Source organism: Caretta caretta, chromosome 1 (assembly GCF_965140235.1).
Source record: "Caretta caretta isolate rCarCar2 chromosome 1, rCarCar1.hap1, whole genome shotgun sequence".
Lineage (NCBI taxonomy): Eukaryota > Metazoa > Chordata > Testudines > Cheloniidae > Caretta > Caretta caretta.
Genome location: NC_134206.1, coordinates 123,611,711 through 123,626,646, shown reverse-complemented (window position 1 = coordinate 123,626,646; position 14,936 = coordinate 123,611,711). Strand labels below are relative to the sequence as shown.

Below are 14,936 nucleotides of genomic sequence, written 5' to 3'. Positions count from 1 at the left end.
CCTCGGGGCTGCGGGGGTAGGCGGGCATTGGGGTGTGGGCTCCAGCCAGGCACCGCTTACGTCAGGCGGCTCCTGGGGGCTGGCGCAGTGGGGCTAAGGCCACCGTTCCCAGAAGTGGACAGCATGTCCGGCAGCAGCTCTTGGTGGGCGGGGGCAGAGCTGCCTAGCTGCGCCTCCATCTAGGAGCAGCAGGGACATGTCTTTGCTTGCGGGAAGATGCTCGAGGTGAGTGCTCCCCAAATCCAGCACTCCGCACCACCTCCTGGGCCCCAAACCCCCTCCTGAGCCCCAATTCCCTCCCTCTTAGTTAACCAGAATTTTTGACTTACTGGCACCCCTCATTCCCCCAGCATGGTGGATAAGAGAGCTTTTACTGTATATCCATATATTTAAATAATGCTCGGCTTCTGTCTGCGTAAGCGTCTGCAGTAAGGCTTGCATAGATCAGGAAGGTGGCTTCCTGGTTTTCACATGTTCTAGCCACCTTTGGTCGCTTAGGCATTTTATTGTCCTGCTTGCTCTGCCCAGCTTTACTGTCTGTCAGCACCTCCCTGGGCACCAGTAATAATATGTTTGTATATTCACCTCTCAAAATTTTATCCTTAGTAATAGTGAGAAGGTGAACTCCCATCTGCCACCCCTTCATACTTATAGTCTTGACTGACCATCAGGGCACCCTTTGCCCTGTTGCGCGACACCCCCCCCCCCCGGTTGTTCCTGGAGCAGCAGTTCTGTCCCATGAATTCACATTCCCTATTAGAGTGAGTGTGTGTGTATGTGTGAGAGAGAGAGTTGTAGAGTACACCGCTATCTCCTCCCGCTCCCGATTAAGGGTTCTTGCCCCCTGGCAAGGGGTCTGCCCCACCTGACTATTGCCTGTCTTCCATTATTACCATCTCCAGCCTCCGCTCCCCTCCCTCCCCCCCCCGAAAGCTCCCAGCTACTCCAATAACTGAAGGTTAGCTTGCAACAGCTGTGTAATGCCGCTGACTTCTGTAGGTGGGTATACCCCAGACATCCATGACACAGCTCCTAGATCTTTTCTCTTCCACCCTCCCCCACATCTTAGTTGTTACCCTTCCCCCCAAAGATCAGGAGACACCAAACCCAGTGGGGTACATGACCATTCTCCCCTCCCCCTATATATCCCCTGAGAGGAGAAGTGGGCAAGTTCCCCAAACCCTGCTGAGGTCCCTCCTACAGTCACGATTTGCAGCATTGGACAGAAGGTACTCCCTTTCACACCCCACCACTGCAACCTCCCACTGGTGCTGATTACCATCATCCCTGCTAGCCTTGTAGGTCTTCTGTCCTGCAATCCGGTCAAATGTCCTGGCTCTAGGTGATCCACTGCACCTTGTAAGTCTTGTAGTGGCCCCACTGCCTGTTTGGCAGGCTTCCTGCTTCTGATGTACTTAAAAATGTGTTTTACTATTAGTTTCTTTGTGTTTAGCAAGTTGCTTCTCAGATTCTTTCTTGGCTTGACTTATATTTTTCTGTCTTACTTGCCAGAGTTTGTGCTCCTTATTTTCTTCATTAGGATTTGACTTCCAAATTTCAAAGGATGCTTTTTTGCCTCCAATGATCTCCATCACTCTATTTAGCCATGGTGACATTCTTTTGGTCTTCCTTCTGTCTCTAAAAAAAAAAAAAAAAAAAAAGTTATGTTTGGTACAATGAATGTGTATATCATAGAATATCAGGGTTGGAAGGGACTTCAGGAGGTCATCTAGTCCAACCCCCTGCTCAAAGCAGGACCAATCCGCAACTATAATTACATATAGACATAATGCTGCATAAAATTAGAGTAACCACCACTTGCATGGGTTTACTTTTGACACTGAAACAGAGGCAGTTGTTGCCTGTTAAATTGTTTGTCATGCTGTCCATAGAATATGAAAGCAAGTAATCTAAGTAGACTAATGTGAAATACCAACAATTGGGAACAAACTCTATACCAATAAAAAGCGATCTGTAGTAGGCTTACCATCTGTTTCTATTATGTTGAAAAATCCTTACCCTTCAATGCAAGTTTTAACAGTGACTTACGGATTTCTAGGTATAAAGGATCCCTGTGTTGTCTAGTGAAATGTGAAACCTAGCACCTGTGACAGCTAAATCAGCACTTGTCTTTCTCATCTCACTCTTCGACAGTAGTGCTGTGAATTTGAGGACAGAGTTTGACCTTCTTGGTTCTAGGTTAGAAAGGTACTCTGAGGCAAATAAATGGATGGATCTCTTCTTCAAAAATAGCTTAACTAGTTCCATTTTGTATTTCTTTAGATGACAGCACTGAATGCCAGACTGGATCAAAGAAGGAAGAACAAAATGACAAAGAAAAGAAAGATGAAGAGGAAACTCCACTACCTACTTATAGGGCCAAATCGATTGTTGAGAGTTGGGTGTGGGGTAAACAACCAGGTATTATGAATGTTTCAGTAATTCTTTTTATGGCATTAAGTACTTTTCATTTATGGGTAACTGGAACAATTAGAACTAATTGGATCAAATGCACATGTTGAGTGCATTTATCACATTAGCTGAATACTAGTATGCTATGCTAAGTTATAAGTAGCAAAATAGTTAACAATGTTGACATTTAAATTTGTCATATTTAGGTTTTGGTGTTAACTTCATTAACTTGAACAAGGAGAGTTCACACCTCTCTGAGCTTTTGTTTCAGGTGTGTCCAGAGATTTGGACAGACTTTACTACATCAATGTACTCTTGCACCTTGCACTACGAAGTTAGGTTGTCTCGTGTCAACCTATTTGTGCAAGTCTCTACATTTAAATTTGTCTTCCACAAACATAAGCACCCTGTTATGGTGATTGCAGTAAAATCTCTCCCTGAACAGTGGAGAGCCATGGTTGACCTCCTGAGGTCAATGCAGTAGATGCTGTATGACCTGTGTCAACCCCAGTAGTCCTCCAGGAGCTGTCCCACATGCCCCATTCCATTTAAATGCTGCTGCTCAGGGATCATGGAGGCCAGAGGCTACCCCCTTCTTTAATCTCCTCCACATATTTTTGAAATGCCTTTTCCTGATTTCCCACCTTGGTGAGAACACCTCGCAGCTCTCCCTTACTGTGTGTAACATGCTGGTTGCACGCACTAGATGCGTTCTCCTGCCTGGAATAAACAGGAGGTATTCGATCTCTTGGGCTTGTGGGGAGGAGGCTGTGCAGGCACAACTACTGATGAGCTGTAGAAACATGGACATCTATGAGCAGATTGCATAGCGGGTACTGGCAAAGGGGTATGAGAAGTTTCAGCAGCAGTATCTCATGAAAGCAAAGGAACTATGGCAGGGAGACTAATGTTCAACCTGGTTCTGAGCTGTGGACCTGCTGCTTTTACAATGAACTGCATGCCATATTTGGTGGAGACATATCAGCACCCCACAGACCGCTCTGGATATTTCAGAAGAGCCCAAGACACAGACCCCTACCATGAACAGCGGGGAGGATGAGGAAGAAAAGGAGGAAGGAGACTCACCAGTATATCCAGTGATATCACAAGCCATGACCTCTTTTGAAACTTCACCACCGAGTAGCTAAACCCATCAGCCCAGCACTGATGATGCTAATGAAGAGAAAGAGACCTTGGGTAAGTGTGTGTATGCATTTTCCCTTACAATCTTTAAATTTAAAGATGGCACTTGGCACATCGCCACCTGTGTCATGACACGGGTTGATTTTTCATTGTTTTACTTGTATGGGAAGAGGTAGCATTACAACAAACAGAGGTGGATGTTAGATTATGCAGGGGGCAATGGGGAGCAGATTGTTTATGTACATAGGGATGCCCCTTGTATCTTCCTGAGAGCTCAATGAAACTTTCATGGAGATACCCTCAATCCTTTCCCAAAGGTTTCAAGGGATGGCCGGTTTTTCTTTCTCTGTGGTAGGATATTGTCACAGGCCACCCTGTGGCGAGTTTGGCTGGCACCATTGCAGTAAACAGGCTAGCAGCAGCTGAGCTCTTTGCTGTTGTTACTCACAGGAATGAGATTTGCTAAAATCACCACCTGGAACATTCATGCCAATATGCAGTGCCATTTCCCTATACCGAGGGCCCTATCAAATTCATGGCCATGAAAAGCACGTCACAGACTGTGAAATCTGGTCAACCCCTGTGAAATCTCGTCTTTTGGGTGCTTTTACCCTATACTATACCGTTTTTCACAGGGGAGACCAGTATTTCTCAAGTTGGGGGTCCTGACTGAAAAGGGAATTGCAGGGGGGTCGCAAGGTTATTTTAGGGGGGTTGTGGTATTGCCACCCTTCTGTGCTGCCTTCAGAGCTGGGCAGCCGGAGAGTGGTGGCTGTTGGCTGGGCGCCCAGCTCTGAAGGCAGCGCCCCTCATCCCCCCAGCAGCAGTGCAGAAGTGAGGGTGGCAATACCATACCATGCCACCCTTACTTCTGAGTGGCTGCCTTCAGAGCTGGGCGGCTGGAGAGTGGTGGCTGCTGACTGAGGGCCCAGCTCTGCAGGCAGCAGTGCAGAAATAAGGGTGGCAATACCATAGCCTGCCACTCTTGCTTCTGCGCTGCTGCTGGCGGTGGCTCTGCCTTCAGAGCTGGGATCCCGGCCAGCAGCTGCCACGCTGCAGCTGCCACGCTCCAGCTGCCCAGCTCTGAAGGCCTGAGCTGCTACTGGCAGCAGCGTGAAGTAAGGATAGTAGTACCACAACCAGTGTTCCCTCTGATTTTTGACAGGCTGTGTGCAAAAAATGTCTTCTGTGCAAATTTTTGTGAACACGGTGTTTCGCTGGGTTTAGGATCTGTGTGCACGCGCAAACATGCGCACAGCTTAGAGGGAACAGTGACTGCAACCTCCCTCCGCCACAATAACCTTGCATAATGACAGGTTTCAGAGTAGCAGCCGTGTTAGTCTGTATTCGCAAAAAGAAAAGGAGTACTTGTGGCACCTTAGACACTAACCAATTTATTTGAACATAAGCTTTCGTGAGCTACAGCTCACTTCATCGGATGCATCTGATGAAGTGAGCTGTAGCTCACGAAAGCTTATGTTCAAATAAATTGGTTAGTCTCTAAGGTGCCACAAGTACTCCTTTTCTTTTTACAATAACCTTGTGACCCCTTTTCCCAACAACTCCTTTTTTGGTCAGGATCCCTACAATTATAGCACTATGACATTTCAGATTTAAATAGCTGAAATAATGAAATTTATTATTTTTTAAAAATTCTATGGTCTGAAATTGACCAAAATGGACCGTGAATTTGGTAGGGCCCTATCAATACCCATAGAATAGAGACCAACATTTTGTTTCATTCAACCGTAATTTCTTGTTCCTGGTGGGCTGCACTCACTGTAGCTGGAACTGAGAGCAGTGTTGTGCGGAGGTGCTTCAAAGCTGAAGTGTTAATAAGTATGTCTTACTAAATGTTACTGAATAAAGGAAAGATCAGCTTCAAAACTCCCTTCTCTTTCTCTTGTGACTGTAAGTCCAATGATACTTCTCTCTCTCCATCATCAGCAACTGCTTTTGCAGCCTTGTGGGGTGCCCCCTGATGAGACAGAGGAGAACTAGGGAGGACATGTTCCATGAAATTCTGCAAGCCAGTGCTGCATCTGACTGAGCAAAGGACCTTGAGAGCCGTCATAGAAGACAACAGGGAGAAGTACAGAGCAGACAGAAGAGAGGCCCAAGAAAAGGAGAGGGAGATATACCAGGACATGATGGATCTTCTCAAGCAGCAAACACAAATGTTGTAGGTCCAAGTTGACCTACAGGTCTAAATACCCAGACTCTTCACCCTTTGCAGTCCTTCAAGAACTCTGTAGTAGCAGCTCCTTACTCCCCCCACATTCTGCACTCTTCCCTCTCTAAGCCTGGGGAAAATGGCAGCTTCACATACGCTGTTGTGTGTGAGAACCATGGTTGGTGTATGTTAAGCTACAACCGATTATGTGCACTGAAATAGATAGAAATGTTTGCTCCCTTTCCAATTTCGTTCCCCCATTAATTTATGTTTACAGTTTATATTGCGTGGCTTGTTTTGCACGTTGGTTTTTCTCCAGTTTTTGCCATTCAATAAATTTTCCTTTTTTTGAAAATAAAATGATCTTTATTAGTTCATACCATTGATTGTTGAAAGCACGAAGGTATTCAGAGCACCCAGTACTTGTAGATGTAGAGCACCACAGAATTCATAGGTTCAAGAAAACACCCAGTCATATTTATAAATGTCAAGCAAGCACCACATAATTCGTAACTTTAGTAACAAATATAATCTAAAATATTTATAAATGTTCAGCAAACGCTATGCAATTTCTAGCGCAACCCAAAACTGCAGGCCTGGAGAATAATTCAGCACAGAACCCTATGGCAGCTGACTATTAAAGTTCTCTTTCAAAACCACCGTCAACTGCTCAGCTCCATGTTGAACTTGTCTTTGGTTGCTCAGTCAGCAGAGAGCTGTTCCACCTCCGCCTTTCCAGGATATACAAACTTTGGCATCTGTACGCCGAGGTAACTTGTATTGACCAAGGTTTGTAGACCATGGTCTTTGCCATCTAAAATGGGAGTAGGATCCTAAAGCAAGGAGAACGAGGCAGGGGTGTGTGTGCGCGCGTGCGTGTATGTGTTTAAAATTTTCTTGGTGAGGTAGAGGACTACAGAATGAGATCTTTCTAATCCATACTTTAGTCCTCATTATAGCAGAGTGAGAGCTCTGCTGTAGTTAACATTAATATGTTAAGGCTTGTCTACAAAATGGAGCTTTGCTAGAATAGTTGTTGTGCTTTAAAATCATATTCTACTTAAATGCAATTCAGCTTTCAAGTGTAGACAAGTCTTTAGACTATAACTACTTGTTATGCACATTATTACTGAGCTGTAGTGTAGGTGGCTCTAATGTGAACTAAAGCATATTTTTAGCTTTGTGTATATTAGATAAAAGTAGCTACACCTATAACAGCTACCTTTCAGGAGTCCTGCCAATTTTTGTGGCTTTAGAATTGCTTTTTTTTTTTCTTTTCCTTTTAAAAATTATTTTGCTCTTCTGTTACTGTGTGAAAGACCCTACACAAATGGGAGAAACTGACTACATTTTCAAATAGCTAGCCTTGGACCACACAAAGTTGTCAAGTGCACAGGCACCCAGTCTGAAAAGTAGAACACCCTTCCTTCCCCCCCCCGCTATACTTTATAGTGGCTAGGGCACTTGCCTAGGACTTGGGAGTTCAGTTCCTTGGTCTGCCACAAACTTTCCTGATGACCTTGGACAAGGCATGCTGTGCCTCCATTCCTCATCTGTAAAATGGGGATAATAGCACTTCCCTACCTCACAGGGATGTTGTGAGGATAAATGCATTAAAGATTGCAAAGTGCTTTGAAATCTAGTAATGAAAAGTCTTATTTAAGAAATAAGTGGTATTCTCTGCAACAATAGCCAAAATTTCAGGCAGTGTCACTTCTTTTTAAGTTGTCTTTTTTTTTTTTTTTTCAACTGCTAATATGCATTGGGAAATTTGGCGTTGGGAGCCTGTTTCAAGCATGGAGATATTTAACAAATATGATTAAAGAGGGGTTTAAGGTCAGTCTCTTCGCTACCCACAAAATCAGTCAAGTTTATTGTGTGGTCAGTGAGCCTTTGCCAATAGTTACACCCAATTTTACGATGCACCATTTACATTATAAAACCATTTTTAAGCATAGTTGGGCCACAGCCATGGTTTTACAACTGTGCAATAATATAGACCCCCAGCCAGCAAAAATGTGCACAAATAGACCCCATGAACCTGTGTAAAGCCACACTGAAGTCAATGCTGATGCAGGGGACTGCCTGTATGTGTAACTTAACAGGACTGAAACCATATTTACTAAGAGTATAGATAGAAAATACCTATGAATGTCTTAGGGGAGTAGTGCTCTTCACTTGGGTCTTACTGGCACAGGCCTGACTGGGGGAGAAACACTTTGTGCCTGTTTGTTATTTACATTAAAGCCTCTTTACTCTTCCAGAACAGTGGGTAAATTAGAATAAGCCCTTTTGTCAGGTTTTTGGGGCAGCAATGGTCAATACGTATTCGTACAGAAAAATGAGGCCCCTCTGATTAGGGCTTTTGGTTGTTACCATAGTATAAACCTTAAAAACAGTGTAATGACATGCAAATTTGACTACTCAGTGACTTCTTACTGTTTCCATTTTACATTCAGTCCTTACTAATCTCCGTTTGAGAGAAGAGCATTTCAAGCTGCCTTTTGTCTTGCTTTCCTTTGGAAAAATCCGAATTTTATTATTTACTAACCCACCCTAATTTTTGTATTGTTCCTCCTTAAAACCTTAGCTTTCATTTATTTTCTAAATTACACATTTTTTGTAAAGTTTGTTGTTGAGGTTCCAGTGATGCAAAGGTGTGTATGTATAAGTGCAGCTGCCCTCTTTCCTGGACGTGAAAAGAGGAAAATAACACGCTCATACAGTAGTACAAAAACCTCTTTTGGGGTGGGAGAAGGGTTGGAGAAGTAGCCTTTTAATCTTCTATTGCTTTATTTATACATTGTCCTCTTTCATTGTTGGTACCCTTCCTTTTCTTCAGTCTGTTTTGTGCCAGAGCGTGGTGGTGTCCCCCTAGTGAGATCATTAATCTGCAGAGTCCTGCGGTGCTAATAGTTATTAAAGGAGTTGGAAAAACTACAGTGGTTATAGTACCTTAAAGTCACTAAATGAGTCCTCAATAAGAATACATACAATACACCGAAAAATGCATTTTTCTAAACAATTTTTTAGAAATACTGTCCGTTTTCAGTGTTTCCGTCCAGTAAATGACAGTGGTGTCTGAATTCAGTTAGAGGCTTTATATGGTCTTAACTCCCAATTCATGTATCTAACCTAAACCTTAACTTAAATTGTCCCGCTGCCTACGTAGTAGAGCTCACAAAAGTGTGGCTGTGTTTAGTACACTTTTTAGCACACTTGATATATATTAGCCTATTGCTATTGCTAACTTATTCTTCTTAGCTGGATGTAGTGAACAGAGGACATGCAGTTTTTTTGCCCTCTGCTTGTCCTTGTCCTCATAAGGATATTTATATTTTAATTTTAGAAAAATCTGATGAAGAGCTAGATAGTCAAATTAATCAGACACTGTTTACCTACAAACCTGTTTTCAGGTACTTACATAATACTTTAAGAATAATAATGGGTTATGTAGCTCATTACTGTTCTAAATCCAGAAGTGCAACTTTTCTCCTGAAGTTAAATGCCATTTCAATTTGTAGAAAAAAGCGTAAAGCATGTTTTAAGAAAAAGGTTGAAGAAATAAAGCTACAGTCAGTAAGTTAAATTAAGCTTTTTTTTGCTTTAAATGTAGTTCTTGTTCCATACATTGACTTGATGTCATCTGACATTAGACAGTGTTTTCTCTTTAAAAAGAAAAGCAACAATGTTGATAAAACACATATATACGTAAAAGCTAGGCTATAAAAGTCAGGAAAAAAGTCCCTAATTCAGTCATGTTCTATTTTATTAAAGGATGAAATGCTACATATACACAAGGATGGAATTACTTTATTCCAGTTCCATTCGGTATTTGAAATCAGATGTATAGCTCACATTTTAAATGTGTTTAAGCAGAAATACTTTTCTGTATTTACGACTTCATTTTTTTTAACATCTTTCAATAGCATAAAAAAGAAAAGGTAGGAATGAGCAGTAGCGCATTAACTTTAAATGAGCAAGAAATGTATAAGTAAAATAATACTGATAGCTTCTTTGTGTAGTCGAAACTGGTTTGTACCAGCAGTGAATTAATAAGACAAGTGTTTGTAAGCCATTGTTTTTTACACAGGACTCCAGAGAATTTAAGGTGTATGGGGGCAAGTTTGCGGTTTTTAGATACTAATGTGTCTTGTTTTCTGGCACTGCTAGTAAAGCTAATTGCATCAGGAGGTCACTTTAGAGGCAGTGCCCCCTGGGGAAGAGGAGAATTACCAGAATGGATTCAGTGAGATATTGTAGATACACGGTGTAGCAACAGTTTTCAAATCTTCCTGGATTACGAGGAAAATTTCCTGGAAGTTCCATGTTTTATGGGTTGTTAGTACTGAGTTAATGGACTAAGTCAGAATAGCTTATCTACATACAAAATAGTTACTAAAAAAAATCTGTAATTGAATAATATCCTTTTATAACCTCCTTTTAAAATTATAGTAAAAAGGATAATTACAGCTCTACCCCGATATAACGCTGTCCTTGGGAGCCAAAAAATCTTACCATGTTATATCTAACTTGCTTTGAAGCACTGGAGCGTGCAGCCCCGTCCCCCGAGAGCGCTGCTTTACCGTGTTATATCGGAATGTGTTATATCGGGTAGAGGTGTAATAGGAAAAATATTGCTTACTTAATGTCCCATCTTTAGGAGAATGAATTTCGTTAGGCTAAGATTCAGAAATACAGATGAGTGGAAGGATGAAGGTCTGTGAATGCCTACTCTTTCCATTCCTCACTTACACCCTTACCCCCCTGGAGCAAACAAAAACATCCTACCATATTATTGCGGGAAACTAGTAATGTCTTACAGTCCACTGTATTCTAATTGATGATCATTGCTTAGTGTCCCTAAAGAGGTTAAAAGAAAATGCTCATGTTAACAAGACTTGTCTTATTTAAGCATTTAATCCCATTTATATCTTGAGACAATTGGTATCCAAGTTACAGTCCAGTTTTTCTTGAATTCCAGTAAGACGAACTCAGCCATTCCCTATAGGAATGGGAAATCCAAAGCTTGGTTACCCTTGAGAAAAAATGTCCGTTCTATTTAATTTCAATTCATTCTTTAATATGTATTTGCAAGTATAGTCCTGTGTTGCTGCTACACTCTTAAAATAGATCTTTGCCAAGGTTTGTTTGATCTCCTTTTCGGTATGTATAGGTTGAAATGTACCCCCGTCATATATGCTGCAGATTCCTTTGCTAAACACGGCTATTCAACAGAAGTTCTCAAACCTCTTCATATCAGACCAAATGTAAAACAGAGATGATCTCATGGTTTACTTGACCTCCCATTCACAATTGCACATGTTCATGGCAACTGCTTACATGAAAATGTACTGTTAGAAAGCCATTTAATGTGTTGGCAGACTTTTAAAAGCAATAAAGCCACTGGAAATGAGTATGTATCCTTAAACAGCCACCTATCTGCAGACAATCAACAAGTGCTCTTTTGACCACAGTTTGAGAACTTAACTCTTCAGGCTACCATTGTATTTCTCACCTTGCATGTAGTAGTCTAGTTAAGTAGCACAGCTCCAGGATTTATGAAATAATTGTAGAGGTAAAATGGACTAGAGTGTACTCTGTATCATGGTCTTGTATGTTTGTGTAATAACTTATTGTTTTAATCTTCCCTTTGATGCAACATACGTTCTCTGTTCTTCTCAGCTGAAATTGAATCACATGTTACTATTAATACAGTATATTTAGTTTTTCGATAGTTATATTATACAGGTTGATATTTAGACTTGAAATAATTTGGTAATATTAAAATTAATTGCCACTTTCCTGATCATATCCCTGATGTATTTAAATCTTTCTAATGATGAATGCAAGTCACTTAAACAGGAACTGCAGAAAAAGTGGAAGATTAAAAGTGGGTAAAAATGTGTATATGTAATCTTATTAAAACAGAGATAATCACTATTTCCCCTCAGTTCTAAGGTCTCTGAACTTCCTGCAGTCTCTGCCAGAATGACATTACAGCTGCCATTAGCAGCCTAAATTGCTGTTCCAGTCTTTGCCTCAGTTTTCATTGCTTTCAAAACTACTGTTGGATTGAAATACTTCATGTATAATCTCTGTCTGAAGTTGAATTTTTCAGTAGAAGGCTTCCACAAAATTGAAGCCTTATGAGGCTATGGAAGTATAGTTACATGGGGAAGAAATAAAATGTTCTTAAAAACTGTATTCTAATTCATATGGATTCACTTTAAAGATCTTGAATCACAGTGAGGTCAAGTGCCTTTAAGTTAACTTTACATAAAATAGAACAGAACCTTCACGATACTTGAAACCTAGACTGGTAACAGTTTCTGCCCAACTAGTTGCTGGCTGTTACCAAAATATCTCATTTATCTGATTTAAAAAATTTTTTTTTATGCATATAGGTTATACCCTCTGTGTGGTGTTTTAACATTTAGGAACTAACAGTTGCCATTGTAGTAACAATAGCCTGTGTGTAGCCAATGGGCAGCTTTTGAGAGTAGCACTGCTCTTCCTACCATAGTTGCACCTTTAGTCAAAGTTTGTGTAGTCATGCAGTATTCCAGATTTAGAGTGCTAACTGCAGTAAAGGCTACTGGGGGTTGAATCTGGTTTTGTAAAAGCCTTAAATTTTAGTGGTGGTGGTTTTTTAAGAGAAACTGCCCCTGTGGTACTTCTTGTGGTGGGATCTGCTCTTCCTCCTGGTGCTTGGGGAACGGAAGTGATCTCCAGCTCTCCTCTGTGGTCATTTCCATGAATTTATTGCTGTATATACTTTCATTGTTTTTGTGTGTCATTTGGAATAGAAGGATTTTTTTCCTCTGACAACTTGTATCTATTTTTTGCTCTTGGAAGTTGCTTTAAGGGCTGCCCCAATTTATTTTATTTTTTTGTCGATTGCTAGGAGTTATGAATGACCCATTAATTGAATATTACTCTGTAGACCTGCTGAGTCTGGCACCAGATGCCATATTTATATAGATCCTGGGTCAAGAATCATACAGTAGTGGCTGTTCCCTAAGTAGATGGCAGAGGGGACAGGCTTCAGAAGTGCTTAATGCTTAGATTGAAAGAATAAACGGATTTGCCCATATGTAGGAGTTATTTACTGATGCTTACAAGGAACTCTAAATGAGTTCCCTTCCATGTTGTATCACAACCAGATCTCCTTTGAGCATGTGCTTTATTCTTCTTCTATGACATTTAAAGGAAGGGTAGCTGGGTTGTAGCTAAAAGTATATGGGAAAACCTAGCAGGGAAAGTTAGGTCAGGGCATGATTAAATCTGCATATTTAAATCAGCTGTCAAAAAGCCCACAGTTAATAAAATCATCTTAGTAAAATGCAGAAGGGTTATTCTTGGATGGCTATTTTTAATTCACTGCTGCATCTCCGAGTTGGCCTTTGGAAGCTGATAGGATTTTCTGTTGGGGAGGGTAAGGAGAAAACTGATTTTACCTCTTCAGATTGTTTATGGGAGGCAGCAAGTAAAGCTGACATGCCAATCTCAAACAAGAAGTTCTGCTATGATACTCTGACATACAGAAGGCCATGCACTACAAGATGTTCCCTCTTTGTTTTTGTTTACACAATAAAGGTTGGGGTGCTATGGTTACATCAGTAAGTAGCCTGGCGCACAGTCTCAGTGCATCTCACTTCACAATGTTGCTGAAAATGAGGATGGGGTGATAGCTGACAGCAAAATAGACATGAATTTGCAATGTGATATGGCTGCAGAAATGATCATTTGAATTTGGTGCTACGTGTGCAAAGACATCTCACAAAAAAGAGGCAATACATAAAATATACTGTACTGCAAAGACCTGAATTTACAGGGAGATTATACTGAATGAGTCTCATGTAACTGTTATGACTGTAATGTGAGGGATGTGCTAGATGTATATTGGAAATGGAAAAGGATCAGAAAAGCGCAACAAAAATGATTAGGGATATGGAACGGCTTCCGTATGAGGAGAGATTAAGACTGGGACTTCTCAGCTTGGAAAAGAGTTGACTAAGGAGGGATATGATAGAGGTCCATAAAATCATGACTGATGTGGAGAAAGCAAATAAGGAAGTGTTATTTACGCCTCATAACAAGAACTAGGGGTCACTAAATTAATAGGCAGCAGATTTAAAACAAACAAACAAAAGGTATTTCTTCACATAATGCACAGTCAACCTGTGGAACTCTTTGCCAGAGGATGTTATGAAGGCCAAGACTATAACAGGGTTCAAAAAAGAACTAGATATGTTCCTTCAGGATAGGTCCATCAATGGCTATTAGTAAGGATGAGCAGGGATGGTGTCCCTATCCTCTGTTTGCCTTGAAGCTGGGAATGGGTGATGGGATGAATCCTTGATGATTACCTGTTCTGTTCATTCCCTCTGGGACATCTGGCATTGTCCACTGTTGGAAGACAGGATACTGGGCTAGATGGACCTTTGGTCTGACCCAGTATGGCCGTTCTTATGAATGTTTTGTGAAATGGGGTTCTCCAAACTACAGATGTAGTTCTGTTAGCACTGTTGTTCACAGCTGTTCATAATATCATTGCACTGTGCGTGAGGCGTTCTGTGTCATAATCTGGATTTAAATACTCATAAATTCGTTAAAACAAAATACTTCTGTTACTAGGAGCTGGGTAACTGGCCAGGCTGGAGAGTATTAAGGGTGCTGTAATTTAGTGAAAAGCAGCATGAGGTCAGCATGAGATTTAGTGATCAGACAGTTGATAGAAGGGAAGCCTGCTAAGAAACTTTTTATAAACCTTTCCTGAAATTTGCCATAGGAATTAAACATGTTCATACTTATTTACAGTGAGCATGGGCCTTTCCCCTGCTCCATTGTCATTAGCTTATGAGCTCCTTGGGCTATTGACGTTGTCTTTTGTTTGGACAGCTACAGACCCTTTGAGTGATACAGTGTAGCACATGTTCAGTCTCAGAACATGTTTTGTTTGGCAGTGTTCTCAAGATACGCTTTAATTTCTAACGCTTCTTGTTTTGTAAGCTCAGCAGTCCTTGGCACTGATCCTGGAGCTTCTGAGAGTTGCTTTATAAATACTAAGAAACATAAGATAATGTATATCAGCACATAAAATGCAAGCAACAGACCTTATATAAGGCTGTTGGCTGCACATGAGTACTGTCCACAAGGTCTGCTAGATGGTAGAAATTTGCTGTCTAAGTTTATTTAGAACACT

General features: G+C 41.2%; 1 protein-coding gene across 3 annotated transcripts in view; it reads left to right on the top strand.

Moving 5' to 3' along the window:
• HERC2 (HECT and RLD domain containing E3 ubiquitin protein ligase 2) overlaps positions 1-14,936 on the top strand; it is a 206,911-nt gene that overhangs the window by 29,342 nt on the left and 162,633 nt on the right. For all 3 annotated transcript variants that reach the window (XM_048858958.2, XM_048858973.2, XM_048858967.2), the window contains exon 4: positions 2,284-2,421. In XM_048858958.2, the coding sequence (XP_048714915.2) occupies positions 2,284-2,421 (138 nt within the window). The remainder of the gene's footprint in view (positions 1-2,283; positions 2,422-14,936) is intronic.